The 20,187-nt window shown below is 40.8% G+C and overlaps 1 protein-coding gene across 6 annotated transcripts in view; it reads left to right on the top strand.

The window, feature by feature from the left end:
• Positions 1-20,187, top strand: part of AUTS2 (activator of transcription and developmental regulator AUTS2) — a 1,257,436-nt gene that overhangs the window by 540,141 nt on the left and 697,108 nt on the right. For all 6 annotated transcript variants that reach the window (XM_044002368.1, XM_044002370.1, XM_044002371.1 and 3 more), the window contains one exon: positions 12,556-12,657. In XM_044002368.1, the coding sequence (XP_043858303.1) occupies positions 12,556-12,657 (102 nt within the window). The remainder of the gene's footprint in view (positions 1-12,555; positions 12,658-20,187) is intronic.

The raw sequence follows: 20,187 nt of genomic DNA, 5'->3' as shown, positions 1-20,187 counted from the left end.
TTCTTCAGTTGGGGACAGGGTCTAGACCTGCAATTTTATGGGCAAGTGAAGCAATACCTTCTATCACTGCAGATGTACACCATATTGGAAAGTCAGTGGACTTAGAGAGGTGCCTATTACACATAGTCAGTATATGTCAGAGACAGATTTTGAACTTGGGTATTTTTGACTTTGAAGCTAATTCCCTATCCCCTATTCATTATGAATGGGGGGGATCTAGTTTACCATGCGTGCATATGCATATAAAAATAAAATAAAGAGACTGATTTTAACAGACTACTCATTTTTGCCAGATATTTCTTGGTTGCTGTGAGGAACAAATGAGATAATATTTGTTTGGTCCTTAGCACAGTGCCTGCCACATAGTACTTTTTTTTTTTTTTTTTTTTTTTTTTTTTTTTTTTTTGCGGGGCAATGAGGATTAAGTGACTTGCCGAGGGTCACACAGCTAGTAAGTGTCAAGTTTCTGAGATTGGATTTGAACTCAGGTTCTCCTGAATGCAAGGCCGGTACTTTATCCACTGTGCCACCTAGCTGCCCCCAGTATATTCTTAATAAATGCTTTGCCACTAGGTGGTGAAGTGGGGGCCTGGAGTCAGAAAGACCCGAGTTCAAATCCACATCAGACACTAGTTGTGTAACCTTGGGCAAGTCACTTAACCCCATTTACCTCAGTTTCCTTATCTATCAAATGAGTTGGAAATGGCAAACTCATCCAGTATCTTTGCCAAGAAAACCCCAAATGGGGCCACAAAGAGTGGGATGTGACTATAATGACTGGACAGCAATAAATCCTTTTACTTTCCTTCCTTACTAAATCTATAAAACACTAATCCCCATCGTTTGAATGAATTAGTAATAGATTAAGGTTCTCACAAGTAACCATTGGTTGCTGTTAGTGTTTTTTCTTCCTCCCTTGTTTGCACTCTTCACCCACTGTTCTTTATCAATTTATGACAGCCCCGCCCGAGTGATGCCTAAAATGATAAGCAAGTTTTTTGATGAGCTGTAGGTATCTCTGGGCCACTCTCAGAATGACACGATCCCTCCAGATTGGGCCTGCATCAAGCCCTTCTTCTCTCTACATAGACAAAAATGGGTATCAGTCCAGTTTGAAAACAGATCCCAGGGAATTCAGTTCTTCCCAGATAACTTGGAATGAGGCACATCTGATGAGTTGTTATCCTTTTGAGCCAAATAGTCAATATCTAGTCAATCCTATTCCTTTCTACTGGAGGCTAGAATTGGTCCATCTATTCTTGGGTAGAAAAGTAGGCTAAGGAGTTGGTCACCTATATTGAAATACAAAAAAGGTATGATGAGAGAGACATGTGATGGCTACAGATGCAGTATTTCAATTCCAGTTTCCCTGGCACTTGTGTTTATTTACTTTTAATGAAGCTACATATGTTTCAGTGAAGGTTCAAGGCCCAACAGATATACACACAGAAGGGTCACAATTTTGGAACCCAGCTTGGGAAGCCACATGCTTTGTCTCTCGTCTCAGTTCTAGTTCACCCATCAAATGTCTTTTAATCTTATTTTAAAAGTATATTCTTGGGGGCAGCTAGGTGGCACAGTGGTTAAAGTTCCAGCCCTGGATTCAGGGGTACCTGAGTTCAAATCCGGCCTCAGACACTTAACATTTACTTGCTGTGTGACCCTGGGCAAGTCACTTAACCCTCATTGCCCTGCAAAAATTAAAAAAAACCCCAGTATATTCTCTCTGTTTCTCCCAAGCCAGTCCATGTCCTACTTCCCATCTCTTTGCCTTTTGCATTGAATATCCCTCATGCCTGGCATATTCTTTTTCCTTAACCCATAGGATCTTTGACTTTTTTTTTTGGTGAGACAATTGGGGTTAAGTGACTTGCCCAGGGTCACACAGCTAGTAAGTGTTAAGTGTCTGAGGCTGGATTTGAACTCAGGTCCTCCTGACTCCAGGGCCGGTGCTCTATCTACTACACCACCTAGCTGCCCCAAAACATCTCTTTTTTTATAGATGAGGAAACCCTGGACTCCTACAGGTAAAATGAGCAAAAGCTAGCATCAAGTAAATAACATCTTTGGGATTAGAATTCGGGTCCACTGCCCACTCTAGGGCTCTTTCTGCTATTCCATGCTTGAATCCCTTTTCTTTTAAACTCAATACATTTTAAGCAATTATTTATTGAGTGCTTTGATGGAAACGCCATGGAAATTGCCACGAAATTGTAACCACATTAACTCTTATTAGCTAAGTAGCAAGAAAGATGTGATTGATATGAATTGAGTGGGTGAGTCGACTGAGTCTCCTGCTGAGCGGGGACCAAAATTCTCTGGTTTCTGTCATTGTAAGTTACTTCTAGCTTTCCGAACTCAAATCCTTATGGATTGCCTTGACATATACTAAAAACAGAAGATATGAACATCCATTTCGATAAGCATTTATTTAGTGGCCACTATCTACAATGCTCTGTGCCTGACAGTGTATATAAAAACTCCCCATTTTGATGATAACTTGACATTTTTCAAGTCTTGTACTATTTTGGAAGGGCTCAAACAATAGACAACAGGGTGCAGTATAGACTGTGTTATATCCAAAGTATGTTAAAAGTTGGCATAAGTTCCTTGGAAAATTTTGCCCCATTCATTTTCCTCTTGATTTATATTAATCACTTCCTGCCTAGGATAACTATGTCTCCATATCTATATGTGTATTTGCATACAAAAGAGCTAAGGACAATAAATATATAAACTTTTTTTTTGTTTTTGTTTTTGTTTTGTGGGGCAATGGGGGTTAAGTGACTTGCCCAGGGTCACACAGCTAGTAAGTGTCAAGTGTCTGAAGCCGAATTTGAACTCAGGTCCTCCTGAATCCAGGGCTGGTGCTTTATCCACTGCGCCACCTAGCTGCCCCCAATATATAAACTTTTAAGGATTCCTGGACACAGGGACACAGATAATAGAAAACAATGAAATTTGCTCTCATTTTATATTTTTGTCCCCCTTCCTTACCCACCAAAGTTTTTCTTTTACCACTGCATTCCTAATGTCCTAGGAATAATTTTCTGACTTAGTTGATAATTAAATGTATACATTGTTACTCTATGGTAAGGATTATGTGTTCTTCACACTATTGGAATGCCTCAGTTGGCACATTAAATGGGTTTCTGATAAATAGGGGTTACATATAAATTTTCTCACTTTATATTATGGTACATTGAACCCAAGGGGTTTCTCCAGTGAATTGTGTCAGAAAGTTTCTCTTCCATTGTAAACAAAGAAAACAAAAGGATCTTTTTCAAGTTTTTACTTCCTTAAATCATAGGTGTTTTGTTTGTTTTTAAAGAAGGGAAATCTCTTATTTTCTATGTCAGAGTTTAGCTTGAAGACTCATTTTAGGAATAAATGTTTTGTTTAGAATTCAGCCTAATGAAAAATTGGTGGGGAGGCGGGGGGGGGGGGGCGGGGTTTACACCCCTAGATTTGGAGTCAGAAGACATAAATGACAATCCTGAGTCTGCACTCTGACTCTCTATGAGACTTTGGTGTATTTATTTCATTTCTCTGTGATATAATTTATTTATTTGTAAAATGTGACAACAGGTGTATCACACAGGATGAACTCTACATTTTACTGACTCCTTAGCCATTATGTCACAGTCTAGTTAATATTGGGAGAAAGGCATTCTTAATACAGATGAAACTATGTTCAGTACATGTTTCTGTTGTTGGATTCACCATTTCTCCAACCACAAAATTTCACAGCCCAGAAATGAGATTGTAATCTCCTCTTTCCCTCACCACCTATACTTACATGCTCACTTACAACTGTAACATATCTCACACCCAACCCTTTTTCTCCATTCACATGATAACTCTGTAGCTTAGCCTGTCATTATCTCTCTTAATAGCCTCTTCTTTGGTCTCCCTGAATATATTGTCTCCCTTCTCTAATACATTCTTCACCCTGACCAAGTTAACTCCTCCGCTTAGGAAATTGTACTGGTCCTCATTGCCTTTCCATGTACTTTGCAGAGTGTATTATAGAGACCCCCTGGGGATCCCTGAGGTAGATTCAGAGAATCCACAAGGACTAAATTTATGTTCATAAGAACCCTAAAACATTTTAATTTCTAATATGGTAAATATCAGTAGATATAACCCACATAAGCCAAAGCTCTTTGAGGAGAGTGTCTTTCATAATTTTTTTTAAGATTATAGAGGGATCAGGGGTGGTTAAGTGGCACAGTAGATAAAGCACAGGCCCTGGATTCAGGAGGACCTGAGTTCAAATCTGGCCTCAGACATTTGACACTTATTAGCTGTGTGACCCTGGGCAAGTCACTTAACCCTCATTGCCCTGCAAAAAAAAAAAACCCAAACGATAATAGAGGGGTCCCAAGACTCAGTTATTTGGACAAAATAGAATGCTTTGTGTTCTCTAGATGTGACTTTACCATCTAAGTCCATTTTTTTTTTTTTTACTTAGGAAGTATCTTGTGCCTTGGATATGATTCTTCATCTCTACCTCTCAGATTCCTGAGCTACCTTCAAGGCTCAGCTCAAATGCGTGCTACCTCAGTCAAAATTCCTTTCCCAGTTTCCTCATGCTTTCTTCTATTTATGTGAATTTTATTTTTGTGTTTGTTCATTCATTTATTCATTCATCTCCTTGTTTATTCACTGATTCATTCATTTATTCATTCATCTTTTATTTTTATGAGCTCTTTTATATCTCCTTAGCCAAATTTTAGTTGCCTGCCAGAAGGGGATTTCCTTGTTTTTGTTCCAGTGCTCCATCTTGAATACTGCTAATTGATTAAAAAGAGGTTAAAGAAACCTCACCTTCAAGAGTCTAGAAGACTTTATAAATCATGCTTCTTATCTCTGAGTGCAGAGGAGATGGAATGTAAATGCAGAATAAAGCATACATTTTTAGACATGATCAAGACAATTACTAATGTGTTTTGCTTGATTATACTAAATCCTTGTTACAAAGGTAGGGTTTTGTTTGGAGAGGGGAGTGGTAGGGATGTTTAAAGAAAGAAGAAGGGGGGGAGTAGGAGGAGGGGGAGAAGGAGGAGGAGTTTCAGTGAAACATTTAAAAATACCAAGAGAAGAAGAGAAGGGAATTTAGAAGGAAACACTGACAACCAGGGTAATATTGAGACCATCGTGATGTTTAATATATACTAAACTAAACAAGTTGCGTATGATAAAACTGGGGCTTCATACATAATGCTCTTTTTCTGACCTTTGTATAAGGAAATGTATATGTTTGATGATTTTCTAATTCTTTTAAAAACACGACCATTGCTATCCAGTTTGGCGAACATTTGGATATTATTCTTTTCACAGGAAAAAAAAATCGAATTTTCTTAGTTCTCTCATGGATAGAAATAACCAACCAGTGCTGCCAACTTGATCAGCCCCTGGAGAACCCAGCTCACTATCTCCATCCTTCCCTGTGTCCCCTTGAACAGTTTTATCCCTGTATGTTTCTCACACTGAGCTCTGCAGTAGCTGAAAGGGACGTGTCTTACTTATTACGGTTCTGATTCGGATGATGAGCCACTCGGAGTCTTTGACCAAACTTCCGTGCTCCCAAGGAAAGGGTCTTTACTGTGTGCTAATGAACTATTTTTTAAAACATTAAAAATAGAACAATTTGATATGTGTGACTTTGTATATCTTCTCATTTTTTACTGTCCCTTTCTACTCAAGGATGCCATGAATGTGTTGAGCTGAATATGTGTGTCTTGAGTGCTTGGGGAAATAGTGTTGAGAAGGGGTTGGTTTTTCCCTTTTATCATGTAAGGACTTGTGTTTGCAGGATCTTCTGTTTTGGAGACTGTTTAAGCCATACTTGTGACCCCTTAAATAATAATGACAATAAGGAGGCTGCTTGATAGGCTTTATTTTGGAGTTAGGCATTAATTTTAAAAACTGTGCAAAGGAGTCCCCATATCCGATCAGCTACCAAAGCTTGTCAATTTCATATCTTGCAGCATCTCTTGTCAATTTCACTTCTGCAGCATCTCTTGAAAATGCTTCCTTCTCTTCAACACTGTCACCCTTCTAGTGCCAGGTGCTCATCAGTTCACATCTGGATTATTACAATAGCTGCTGGTGGGTTGGCCTACCTTAAGTCTCTCCTTCCCTCCAGTCCATCTTTCGTTCAGCCACCAGAGTGATAAAGCACAGGTCCACTCATGTCACTTCCGTACTCAATAAGCTTCAGTGGCTCCCTGTGGCTTGCAGGAGTAGATACAAAATGCTTTTATAACCTGCATCCCTGCCACCTTTCTGGTCTTCTCATACCTTAGTCCTCAAAATGTACTCAAAATGTACTTACTTCATGGAGGGATACTCAAGACAGCTCTTGACATTCTCTCTACCCTGGAATCCTCTCTCTCTTTTGCTCCAACTACTGACCTCCCTAGCTTCAGTTAAGTCCCAGACAGAATCCCACCTTCTCCAGGAAACCTACAACCCTTCTTAATTCTAGTGGCTTCCCTTTTTAAATTAATTTCCTTTTATCTTGAATGTTGCTTGCTTTGTATATATTTGTTCACATTTTATTTCCCCCATTAGATTGTAAACTTCTCAAGGGCTGGGATTGTCTTTTGCCTCTTTTTGTATCCCCAGTGCTTATTAGCATAGTGCCTGGCACATAGTAGGTGCTTAATAAATGTTGATTGGTTGGTTGATATACGAGGCATTGGAGAAAAGGATCTTTTTTCATGGACCCCCAAACATCATAACTTATGTTTATATTTTCACACATACTTGATATCTCCTCCATTAGAATGTAAGTTCATTTTGAATAGGGTTAGTTTTATTCTTTGTACTTATAACCCTTTCCCCCCTGTTATAGTACCTGTCATATAGGTGCTTAATCAGTGCCTAATGATTGATTAATTGTATAGAACTTACATAAAAATTAAAAAAAAAAACAACTAGGCTTGAGATTTTCTTTCTTTCTCCTTACACCCTCTACCACCTAAATGCAGTATAGTCCAGTTAGAAACAGAACCCTTTCTACTTCCCCTCTTCCCCCCAAAACCTCAACAGATTGGAATGTAAAAAAGTATTCCTTGGAAACGTTAAATCAGGGAAAGAGATAATTCTTGGACTCACTTGTGGATTGCCTGGCATTGTTCACATTGTTCTTTTTGAAGTCCAGGCTCAAATTTCTCGGCCATGTCCTTTTTCTTTTTAAAAAATGTTTAGCAGACAAATGACACCTGCTGAGCTCCCCTCCCCTCCCCTCCCCTCCTCTCCTCTCCTCTCCTCTCCTCTCCTCTCCTCTCCTCTCCTCCCTCTTTGTTTCCCTTTCCTCTCTCCCCTGGGCTCTGTTGGCTTGGAGTTTGTTAGGTGTTCATCAACAGCAGTAAAAACAATGATCCCAATTTTTCTGGCTGCCCATTAAAGACTGTTAACAGTGTGATTAGATCAGCATCCCAATGACCCGGGGATGTATTGACCCTGAAACCTAATGCAGAACAGAGTCAAGTTTCCTCTGATACCTACAAGGGGCTAATCTCCCCTGTAAGATTTCTAACCACAGTGAACAATCATGTTTTTTTCTAAGCTTTGTTTGCTTTCTTACAAGAATGAGTGTGTTGTAATGGGTAGAGTACCGAACTGTTCTTTCTGGGCAATTGTAGACAATATTTTGGTCTGTGATAATTGTCTGGTTCCAGTATAATATTTTGGTGAGTTCTCAAATGTATTTGCGGCCTCATTTCTATTATGGTGATTTGCTTTCTGTCAATCTATGAAAAAATATGGATCTTCTCATTTATAATTCTAGCAGCCACATCATTTTTTGTTGGCTATTCAGTAGGCGTTAAATTTTTATAGCCTGCAGTCTTGTGTGGCATGGTTTTTTAAAATATTTTTGAATAACATGTATCAATCACTAAATCTGGGGTCCTCGAGACACAGTCCTGACAATGGCCTCATCCTAAATTGCCACCAGGGACCCTTGTTTTCGCATATACATTTATTTGGTGATACTTTGTTGATTGTTTTTGAGTGAATTCTTAGAGATATCACTCATTGGAGTGGAGTTTAAATTCCATTCTTGAATCTTGATGATCTTAGAGATCTTGAGGTAAGCCCCTTCCAATTACATGAGACAGATTCAATGGTATGGATGTATGATCTTTCTTCCCCTTCTATTTCTTGGTGAAGCAAAATCTCCTTGTCCTAAGAGTATTTATTTATTGTTCCCTCCTGTTATTTTCTGTATCACTGTATTATTTTGATCTCTTCTCTATGTTGTAAGGAATTGAGGGGGACATTTTCCCAGGGCAGGTAGTTATCTTACTATTTTCCCCCTTTCTGTTCATTGACCAGCAGACTCTTGTGCTGCTTCATAAATTAATTGATTTTTGTAATGGAATGAACATGGTGGGATGAAGTCTTACCTTCTGTAGACTCAAAGAAACCATCTCCAGGACAGACTTCGGTAGCTGGCAGGACGACAGATGTGCTCTCTGCTGCTGCTTCTTCCCACATGGTTTTAATTTCTTACACCCAGTCTCTATTTTCTGAGCTTTGCATCCTGCATAGTTTGGAAGTTGTCAGTTTTCAGTATGGTGACATGTCTTTAAAATGTCATTCTTAAGTTTAGGTGCATTCATGCTCTGGTTAGATGGTCTTGTGAGCCCCTGTTTTGCCAGTCATCGTTTTACAGTTCCAGTAAAGTTCATTCTTCGGATTCTCGAGAATATTTTCAGGTCTGTTATTGTAGTACAGAAATTTGTTGTCTGTTTGTTAATGGATAATGAACTTCTGGTATATACTTCTGTTGAGGTAACCTTCTATTTCTCAGCATTTGTTTGGTAGGAGATTTTAACAACTACAGTAATGCGCTGGTTGAAGTCTGACCTTTCTTGGCATCGTCAACACCAAGCAACAAAGTCTGGTGATGCAACTTTTGGTGGCTTCTGGTGGTAATGGATTCATCCCCAATGACCATCACTATCCTTTCTATTTCTATTAAAAAGAAGAAACAAAAAACCCAAATAAAAAGTTTTAAAGTGTTTGGATCTTCAGTGTTGGAGTTTGTAAAGATGTTGTCCCTGCAGGGCCTCTTGACAATGATAATTGGATTCTAGAGTCTACAAAAATGGCAGAAATCCAGTGAACGAAGTTCTGTGTTTCAAAGATTATGATGATGATGGTCTGTGTGTGTGTGTGTGTGTGTGTGTGTGTGTGTGTGTGAGAGAGAGAGAGAGAGAGAGACAGAGACAGAGATAGAGACACAGAGAGAGACAAAGAAGGATGGAGGGAGAAAGGGAAGATGAAAGGAGAGAAGGAAGGAAGGAAGGAAGGAAGAGAGGGTGAAGAGTACAAGGAGGAATCAAGGAAGTGAGGGAGAGGGAGAAAATAGGTAGGTATATGAACCACCTTACTTCTATATCTTGGATTCTATACCTCTTTTAAAGGCTCAGCTCAGATATGTACCCCATTTTCCTACCCCCAAATTGCTTTGTAAAGACACTTGAAATTTTTACTTTTACTTTTTTTTACATGAAATGTCGAATCTCTGTTATTTAGAGTTTGCTTTTCAAGTATGTAAAAAATTCATCAAGAGACTTGCAAAGCTTGTCTTCTTGTTTATGATTCCTTCTGGCCTTAATTCTGTTCTTAAAAAATGCTTTACTGAACTGCTATCCCCTTCCCTCCCCTCCCCTTCTCTCCTCATTACCTAATCTCCAGCCTGCTTCTTCCTTGTCACATCTCCCTCCCCGTCTTGGGATGGGATGATGGTGTCATGATCCTCATCTAAAATATACATAATCAAGCACAATAAATGTTCCAGTTGATTCTGCTTGAATATGCATGTATCATTTTGTACTTTGAGTTCACCCATTCTTGATCAGGTGGTGGGTAGGACTGCTTCCTCACGGATCCTTTGGAGATGTGGTAGGTGACTATGCTGATCAGAGTCCTTATGTCTCTCCAATTTGTGAGTCTTTACAATGTTGTCGTTATTATTTAGATCGCCCTCTTTCTTTTCCTCACTTTACTCTGCATCAATTCATAGAAGTCTTAAGAGATTTCTCCGAAACCATCCTTTTCATCATGTCTTAAGGCAAAAATAATATTTCATTTTCTTATATACCATCGTTTTCCAACCATTTCCTAGTGTTGGCCGGACCCTTAATTTCTAATTCTTTGTCACTACAAAAAGAGGTGCTATAAATCTTTCCTTACATATGGTTCTTTTTCTTCATTCTTGGATCTCTTTGGGTTACATTGACTTCTTTGGGGACCTTTTTCTTCCCCTCCATCTCTAGAATGTAAGTTTCCACAGCACAGGGATTATTGTTGCTTTTGTCTCTGTATCCCTGTAGTAGGCAGTTAATAAATGCTCATTTCATTGGATTGATTTGAATTGCATCTGATCATTGATGCTAGGTTGATAATGAAGGTACTGGATGAGGAATGAAAAGCTCCTTTATTTAAAATCTTATGGCTTAGCTCTGATGCTTAGGGTAGTCAGAGCATTAGTTGGAAACATTGAGCTTCTTGACAGCTTAAAATCCTAAATTTCCTTTAAACTTGAGCTTGGCTTTGGAGCGATGAGAGAGGTGGGGAGAAGGGATTACAGAAGGCTCTCTGAAGGGTTTTCAGTGAAACCTTTTTGCTTTGTAGCGATGGCATATGATGAAGTATGGAGTTGCCTCCTTGGCAGCTCTGGGCTTTGTTGACTGTACCTCCTCTTGGCCCTTGGTCAGGTAGTAGAGGAACTCCCTTCAGGGCTTGGGAAGTGAAGTTACTTACTAGACGTTACTTGACATATTTTGGTTGTTTTTTGATCCAGCCTCCATCATCACTTAAGAACATCAAAAGACTTGAACTAAATCTCCAGATTTGACTTACGCCCATCGCATGTGGGGTGGAGGTGTGCAGGGAGAGCCAAGTTGAGTTGATGCTTCTCATTCTGAACTGGATGTAGATTTCTCTGCAGAATCTGCAAAACTTAACTGAACTCTTCCCCTGCTCTACAACTTGACCTCTACAATGGCTTACCCAGTATCTTTCCTTCCAGAGGCGGATGCATTTCAAACCCGATTATTAGACACTGACTGAATGAAGAGTATTATGTTTCCATTGATTTCATACTAAAGCAGGTATAAAGAAATCAGATGAATGAGGATGAAGGTCGACTGACAGACAAAGCAATGGGAAACCTGCGTTCTTGTCTTGAATCTGTGACCTTTAGAAACTCTCTTAGTCTGTATCGCCATTTCCTTTGATGTAATAGGGATATCTGCCCTGCTTCTCTGATGGGGTCATTGTTGGGGTAAAGCAAGTTTCTTTATATGAAAATACTTTGTAATGCAGCTAATATGTTTTGTTTTGTTTTGTTTTAGTGAGGCAATGGGGGTTAAGTGACTTGTCCAGGGTCACACCGCTAGTAAGTGTTAAGTGTCTGAGGCTGGATTTGAACTCAGGTACTCCTGACTCCAGGGCCGGTGCTCTATCCACTGCGCCACCCAGCTGCCCTGCAGCTAATACTTTTAATAATATTGATGATGAGGATAATAACAATATCTAACTTAGAGAGCAGCTTTAAGGTTTGTAATGTTCTTTTTAGATACTGTTTCACATTTGATCCTTAGGACAAGTCTCTAAGATACTTGGTAGTCTTATTCTCATTTCACAAATGAGGAGACTAAGTCAGAGGGAAGTTAAATGATTTACCCAGTACCACATCAACTAGTAAATGTCTGTGTTAGAATTTGAACTCAGATGTTTCTGACTCTATATCCAAAGCTCTCTCCACTGTACTACCAAGCTGCAATTAGTCGTTGGTGCCTACTATAGAAAGGAAAGCTGTCGGAGGGAAATTATAAGTGGTGACATATATTGTCACAGAAGAAAAATGTCTCTTCAACCTAGAAATTGGTCTTGATAGTGTGTCTCTACAATGTGGATAAAACCACATCACAATTTCATTCTTAAGGGCATTCTGAAAAAATAATATTAACAGGTTCGATGATGCCTGTTCAGTCAGCCTTTGGAATGACACTGATGAGGTTTTCCTTGCCCTTGCTATTAATTAATTAATATATATGCATTTTTGAAGACTCTCCTCTGTGCTGGCCACTGGGCTAGGCACTGGGGAGACAGAGATAAAAATGTGAATAGTTCCTATTCTCAGAGACAGGGAACAATATGCGTATGATAAGTATGAACCAAGTAAATCCAAAGCAAACTTTTGTTTCCTATATATTAGCAGACTGTATAGGGAGGAGGAGGAAAACACAAAAGATTTCATGTAATTAGTGCTTTATCACAACTGGGTGGGACAAAAGGATTCTTAAGATGTTGGTGTGAAGACGGAATGACTTTGGAGACATGGAGATGGGAAGTGTGAGGAGCAGATTATCAAGGCACTGTGGGTACATAAAAACTAAGAAATAAACTCAAATAAAAATAAATAGTCCCTACTCTCTAGAGGGGGAATATCTAAGATGGCAGGAACCCATCAATTAGAGCACGTGGTTATAGAGTCTGAATTTCTTGGTTTTTCTCTTCTCTCTTCAGCTCAAACCCGGACAGAATAGCTGCCGAGACAGCGACAGCGAGAGTGCCAGCGGAGAATCAAAGGGATTCCACCGGACCAGCTCCAGGGAAAGACTCAGTGATGTAAGTTAAAATAAAACAAACCCCCCCAAATTAAGCCGCAATCACTTGGGGCTCTGTCCAAAGTCGGTCTAGATTCCATTTCCCTGGCCCATTTTAGGTGAATTTATGATGTCAAGTCCATAACACTTGACTCTGAAAAGCCACTCAAGAGTTGGCGCTTCATGCACAGTTTTTGACCTTGCTAAGACTGGAGAAGGGCTGCTTAAATAATAACATGAGAACCACCTCTTCCGTCAAGGGAAGAAACAACTGAGCACTAAGGAATAAAGTAGGGAATTCTTAGGGTCCTTGAAAAAAATCACATTTTGGAGGAGCCATTTAATTGTTATATCTGTGTCATTTATCTTTTTGGGTTTTTTTCCTCTCAAATATAATATAAAAAGTAGAATCATGATACCTTTTTCCCCTACTTACTTCTGGGTGATGTGTATGCTATGATTTGCACTATGAGATTGAATTCTTTTGATAAATGAGCTATGTAAACACAAGGCCTTTTTATTGCTATAATGCTACCCTTGGAATTTTGATTATGGGTCAGTACCCTTCCCAAAGCATTGTCCTCCCTTGCCTGTAATGTTTTTGGAGCAGTGAGCCAAAGATGTTAGCTCTATGATTATTGTTTGCTTTTTTCTTGTGGTCAAAACTCTATGATGAAATAGCATAGGATCCTAGATCTGGGATGGCTGGGGACCTCAGAGATAATGTGGCATTGCCATCTCATTTTACAGATGAAGAGACTGAACCTTGGGGAGATTGAGAGTCTTACCTAAGGTCACCTCAGGAGCAGGATGTGATGTTTAAAATCTAATGTGTGTGACCTTACCTGCCCCCCCCCCCGCCAGTGTGGGGGGAAACTAGCTAAGATTTACTTATAAATTCAGCAACAGTTTAGGCTTTTTTTTTCAGATAAAAGTATTTTTTTCCAGTTACATGTAAAGATAACAGTTTAGGCTTTTAAGCATTTATTAAAGTATATTAGAAGTTAGTAGAGAGAGAGAGAGAACACGTCTCTGAAAGAATGGGAAAACCCTAGCTCATATCTACGTGAGAGAGAGAGAGAGAGAGAGAGAGAGAGAGAGAGAGAGAGAGAGAGAGCGCATGCGAGCGAGAGTGAGCGAGCACGTGCACCTTCACATAGCTGCTCATGCTTCCCAAAAGTGAGCGTCTCTGTCAGTTCCCCTGGAAGCCCCCCTGTCCAACAGGAAGAGGGGCAGTCTCCACACACAGCTCCAAGCTAATTGGCTGGTAGCATTCAAGTCCACTGATTGACTTAACTTAAATGTGGTCCGTGAACTTCCAGGATGCCAAAATGACCTTAGAAAGGTCAAATTCTTTCTTGGCAGGAGGTGGGGGCCCCTGATTCTCACAAGGACCAAATGTGTTTTCTCAGAGTCCAGATTCAAGATGCTTTTTGGTGTATTTGACTCACTCTGTCTCCAGTACAGCATTTAAGCCTGGCCTTTGCTTTAGTTATCCTCTCAGCTACGGTTAAGAGTAGAGATGTAGGGGGCAGCTAGGTGGTGCAGTGGATGAAGCACTGGCCCTCGACTCAGGAGGACCTGAGTTCAAATCCAGCCTCAGACACTTAACACTTACTAGCTGTGTGACCCTGGGCAAGTCACTTAACCCTCATTGCCCTGAAAAAGGGGAAAAAAAAGAGTAGAGATGTAGAAAGAAATGAAATTTTGTTTGGAGACTTTTCTCAGACATTAGAACACAAAATCCTTTGTGCTCCCTCACTATAACTCTGAACGCAGCAGTGAATTAGTTGGTGCTGTTCCTTCCCATTTTATAGAGGAGAATAAAGACCACTTGGAAATCACATGAGTCCCAGTATAGAGGTCAGTTTTAAGGAGCCAAATAAAGTATGTAGGTATGTCAGCATCTCATGACTGAGCCTCTACTTTGGACACTTACTTTGTTTTTGTGGGGCAATGAAGGTTAAGTGACTTGCCCAGGGTCACACAGCTAGTAAGTGGCAAGTATCTGAAGCTGGATTTGAACTCAGGTCCTCCTGAATTCAGGGCCAGTGCTTTATCCACTGCACCACCTAGCTGCCCCCTGGATACTTATTTTGTGATCCCCTTCAGTGAGTCCCTCAAAGGCCTAGATTGTATAGGTCTTTGGTGTAGGGCCATGGTTGTGTTGTTCAGCCATCTTTAGTCTTTCTGCAGAAGAATTTAATTGTATCGGGTCTTTAGGAATCTGAAATAGGAATTTCTAAAGAGGGAGGTCCTTGACAACTCAAGTTGAAAGATGGTGCCCTAGATTCCTAGACTAATACTGATCAAGAGAAGTTCTCTAAAGAATGGTACCACATTCTCCACCAAAAGACACATGTGAATTGCCATTGACGTTAATGGCAATACGAATAATATTCATATAGCCTGGAGAAAATTTTTTTAAAAATCAGTACAAAGTTTGGTGCAAAAACCAAAAATTGCTAAGTAGGCTGGAATACTGTCATCAATCTACCAGTATTTCTTAAGAACTCACTGAGTGCCAGGTAAGCATTGGATTAGAAATAGACAAGAAGAAATGCTCTCTACTCTCAAGGAGTTTACATTCTCTTGGGGGAGACAGAAAGCTCATATATGTATGCAGTAAATAAATAAAAACAGAATAAATTTAAAATAAATACAAGGTAATTTCCCCTTCTCTCCCTTTTTCTTATACCCATTGACACAATTCCTGGCACATGGTAAGGGCTTAATTAATTTTTATTGACTAACTGATTATTATTAATATTTTTTTTTGGTGAGGCAATTGGGGTTAAGTGACTTGCCCAGGGTCACACAGCTAGTAAGTGTTAAGTGTCTGGGGCCGAATTTGAACTCAGGTCCTCCTGACTCCAGGGCCGGTGCTCTATCCAGTGCACCACCTAGCTGCCCCATGACTTACTGATTATTAAATGCAAATTAGTTCAGGAGGGAGGGTCCTCACAATTTGAGAAAAGACTTTGGGCAGAAGGTGGTGCCTGAACTGTGTCTGGAAGGTGAAAAGAGATTCTGGGAGTTAGGGTTCAGTAGGGAACTTGTTCTAGGCATGGGATAAAAGTAGTCCAGAAACAAAGAGGAGGGTGGCAGAGTGTTCTGTGTAAGTAACAGAGAGGAATTACAGTGAAGTTGGTCAACATGCAGCGGTCAATGGCGAGGGCTCCGAGTGGGCGTGAACAGGCTGTTACCCATTATAAACACAGAATAAAAGGGAAAACGGTGAAAACAACTTAAAGGAGAAGCATGACCCCAAACGATGGCTTTGTGATGTGGTGAAAGAGCAGACAGCTTGTGTACTTCATTGGAATTCTTGCGGCATTTAGAGCCTTTGCATGCTAGGAAGACCCCCTTCCCCCAATCCCCCTTGTCCCAAGGCTATCAGAGGGAAGACATGGACAACATGCTTTGGTTGATCAGGCATAGAGATCTTACAATCTCTGTCCTTGGAAGGAGTGCCCACAACCATGAGATCACAGATCCATTGGCATACTCCTCTCCCAAATATTCTGCATGAGACTTTTGGCATCTGGGGCGGTTAGAACTTCTGCCCAAGGGAGGCTGACTAGAACATTATGTCATTTCAACCTTATTTATTTTATGGGGTTTGTGTGAGTTGAGAGCTCTCAAGTGACCGGAGGGTTTGACTCATGGGGAAAACTCAAAGGCCCTCAGTGTGCTTGGGTTTGCCAAACCTTTCCCAAGGCATGCCTGAGGGAACAAGGATAATGACCCACCCACATGTGAAGGTTATCCACATCAAGAAGCCATGCTCACTTGTTTAGCTTAGTCACCATGGAAGGAGTGAAGGGATATCGTTAGAGAGCTGTTGCATACTGAGTCGTGGAGGTGGGAAAGCAGGGGTGCTCTAACCTTATTTGGCCTTGTTGACTCCCAGAGAAGGCTATGACAACTCCATGGCTGAGTTCAGCAAAGCAACCAAGAGGATTCCTTGGCTTCTCAAGTAATGGTCCTCGCTTCTCAATTGTGAATTCCTTTTGGACTGGTCAGCCATCCCTACTCTTGAGTGAAGGCCTCAAAACAAATTGAGATTTTCAAAGTATGTGATACTCCCTTTTTTCCTGTGAGGATGACATCCCTGGTTATTCAGTCACTTCAGAGATTTGAGCACTTGATGCCCAATCTTTTTCTTGCTGAGTCCTCGGCCATCTTCTCCTGTCGAGGGTTAGCCTTTTTTTGTTACTGGTACTTATTCCACGGGTTTTCAGTGAATGGAATGTAGTGATTGAAAATAGATGGAGGGGCAGCTAGGTGGCACAGTGGATAGAGCACTGGCCCTGGATTCAGGAGTACCCAGGTTCAAATCTGGCCTCAGACACTTGACACTTACTAGCTGTGTGACCCTGGGCAAGTCACTTAACCCCAATTGTCTAAAAAAAAAAAAATAGATGGAGACAACATAGTTTAGGGGGCCTGGAAATTTGTCCACTAATGGGAGGTTTGGACCTTAATGGAAGAAACGTTTTGCTCTGTGGCTGTTCAGTTTGGCAGGGGTAGGGGGGTGGTAAACGTGGTTCAGCCACCTTTTCTATCTCTTCCTGAGACACAAGTTTTCTCAGATCCCTCCTCCTCTCTTCCCCCCTCCCCCCACCAGTTTACAGCATATTCCTGCTATTTCAATGCATTAAACATGTCAGATAAATATCTTATTATCCAGCCGTGTGGTTGCCTCAAGCTTTTAAGATTCCCTGTAATATTAGAAGTGAATAGTATGATATCCTCTTCCCCTTCCAATCTATGGCAGAAATATTTCCCCAACTCGTGTGTGTGTGTGTGGGGGGGGGGGGGGGGTGTGTGTGTGTGGGGGGGGGGTTATGAGTGTATAGTGTGTGTATATGAGTGTGAGTGTGTGTGTGTGTGTATGTGTGTATGTGTGTGTGTGTATGTGTGTGTGTGTGTGTGTGGGTGTGTGGGTGGGGTTATGAGTGTATAGTGTGTGTATATGAGTGTGAGTGTGTGTGGGTGTGTGTGTGTATGTGTGTGTGTGTGGGGGTTATGAGTGTATAGTGTGTGTATATGAGTGTGAGTGTGTGTGTGTGTATGTGTGTGTGTGTGTATGTGTGTGTGTGTGGGGGGGTTATGAGTGTATAGAGTGTGTGTGTGTGTGTGTGTGTGTGTGTTTTGCATATGAAAATGGGAGCAATTTCTTCCAATAAAATGGAAGCTCCTTCTGGGCAGGGGTTGTTTCATTTTTATATCCATATATTTTATCTTCATTCATAGCTTCATATCTTCCCCAGCAGCCATGAATATTAATTAATTGCTTACTTGCTTATACGAGCTTTGCGTTTTTCAAACCTATCTTGAGGTACATTTCTTTTTGCAGTAATAAGGCTTGGTAGTTAAGTGTTTTGTACATGCCTTTGTCCAAAAAAACCCCCCCGACCTTCCTGAACCATCCATGAGTTCATAAAGCTTGCTTGTTGGATGCACCCTTGCAAGGGACTGTGTTGCCTACATGTCTGCCCATCCAGGTTGCTTGAGGATAACCCTCTTTTTCCCTCCTCCTCATCTCTCTCCCCCACCCCAAGCCTTCCTTTTCCTAAGGGGGAAAAATAGATAAAATGGAGGTGGGTGGGGAGGGATGTCATACACAATTGGTGATTTGCAGGAATTTTAAAATATTCAATTTAAATTAGCCCTAGGGTCAAAGCAGCAAATCCTCCACCAGGGACCTAATGAATATCCATCCTTACAGGAGACAACTGTAACAGTAGCCACAGACAGGCTCTCTCTCTGTGTAGATCTATAATGAATGAAGTGCATCTATTTTAGTGGGATAATCAATTTCCAAATCCCTTGTCATTGGTGCGCCGTTGAAACAGAAATGTTAACTTCCTGAGCTTAATGAGTAGCCTCCGTCAGAGCCTGGTGACAGAGAGATGGAAAGAAAGGAGGAGAGAGAAGGGCAGCCAGGGAAAAAGGAGAGTGACAATTAATGAATATCCCCTTGCAAACTCACATGTCAGCAGCCGCGTTCTCCCTCTTGGAAAACGTCTTTCAACTCTGCATCCCATTACTGTTCCTAAGGCCCTTGGTGGCATGGAGATTGAGGCATTGTGTGTTTACAAGAAATCTCTCCTTTGCAACATAATGAGGCCTGGGCAGGTAATTTGCAGAGATTGTGAGAGCAGTGGTCAGATCTAGGGAGGAAATACAGAATGAAAAAGGCCGTGTTAAACAAGAGATGCCTTGTAATGAGCCCCAAAATAGTATCCGATGGCTGGCTGACAGAAATCATGTTATTTTTCTCGCTTGGTGCCTGTAAGCCAGTGGAATCTATTCACTTGCCCCCCTTCCCCCAGCCCCTCTGGGGCTCTCAATCCCACTTAAAGCTCTTTTAAAAAAAGGAATAGGAAACTGGGCCTTCTTGGAGGAATAAGAAAATAGAGTCCTTTTGGTCTTCCTCTTATAAGAATTTGACCCAACCGTGATTTATTCTGTTGTTTGCAAGACTGATGAATGCATGGCTGTAGGGTGTGTTTTTTGGGGCTGTGTTGTGTTTGTCTTTTAATGCCTCTCATATCTCTGGGTTTTCTTTCCTCTATATGAGTCATAGAATTTCTAAGATCCTGTTCCGCAAACTGAGCAGAGCTTGCCTTGGGTATTCAAGCCAGAAAAAGAGGGAGGGAAAAAACCAACCTTCTCTTCCCTCTCCTTCACCTTTGATTGGTTGGGCATGCTCAGAATAGAAAATGCTCAGCATTTCCTAAGATGAGCTCATCTCCATTGGGGAAACCATTCTATCCCAGTCACTGTGGCCAGCATGGGGCCCCTGGGTGGATTCTTATTAGGAAGTATTTATTAAGTATCTACAGTGTGTCAGATACTCTGCTATACACTGGAATGAGAAAGGATTCCGGTCCTTTTCCCTTACCCTCAAGGCACTTACAATCTAATCAGGAGGCTACATGAATATATACAAAACTATCCGTATACATGTGTATGTATATGTATAAATATTTGTTCTTGTGTGTATGCATATACATACATGTCTACACACAATATAATGTGAGATAATGGAATCGTATCTACAAAGCATTGATAGTTGGGACTTCTTCACATACAACACCCCATATCTTGGGCATTTTCTTTTGCTTCCCTTTCCACCCCAATGTACGCATTGTACCTTTAGAATTCTTGGTTTCTTTTAATACCCAGCTAAGCATGAAGTCATTCCTAATCTGCTGCCCTGAATGTTTAATACTCGCCCCCCCCACACTCTAAAAATCACCTTGTATTCTGTGTGTGTGTGTGTGTGTGTGTGTGTGTGTGTGTGTACACTCATGCACACATACTTTGCATGTGTTGTCTCCTATGATAATCCTGTAACAGAATGTTAGCTCCTCCAGGGCAGGGATTGTCTCAGTCTTGTCTTTGAATCCCTAGTGCCTGTCACACATAATAAACAATTAACAAAAGAACATCTAGTCTTCTGATAAAGAAAGAGAGATTAAAAGACTTGTTGAGGACACATGGATAGGATCATAAGTTCCAAGAGCTAGACCCTGTGGGC

Source organism: Dromiciops gliroides, chromosome 4 (assembly GCF_019393635.1).
Source record: "Dromiciops gliroides isolate mDroGli1 chromosome 4, mDroGli1.pri, whole genome shotgun sequence".
Lineage (NCBI taxonomy): Eukaryota > Metazoa > Chordata > Mammalia > Microbiotheria > Microbiotheriidae > Dromiciops > Dromiciops gliroides.
Note: the sequence above shows the minus strand (reverse complement) of the source record. Positions and strands in the feature narration are given on the sequence as shown.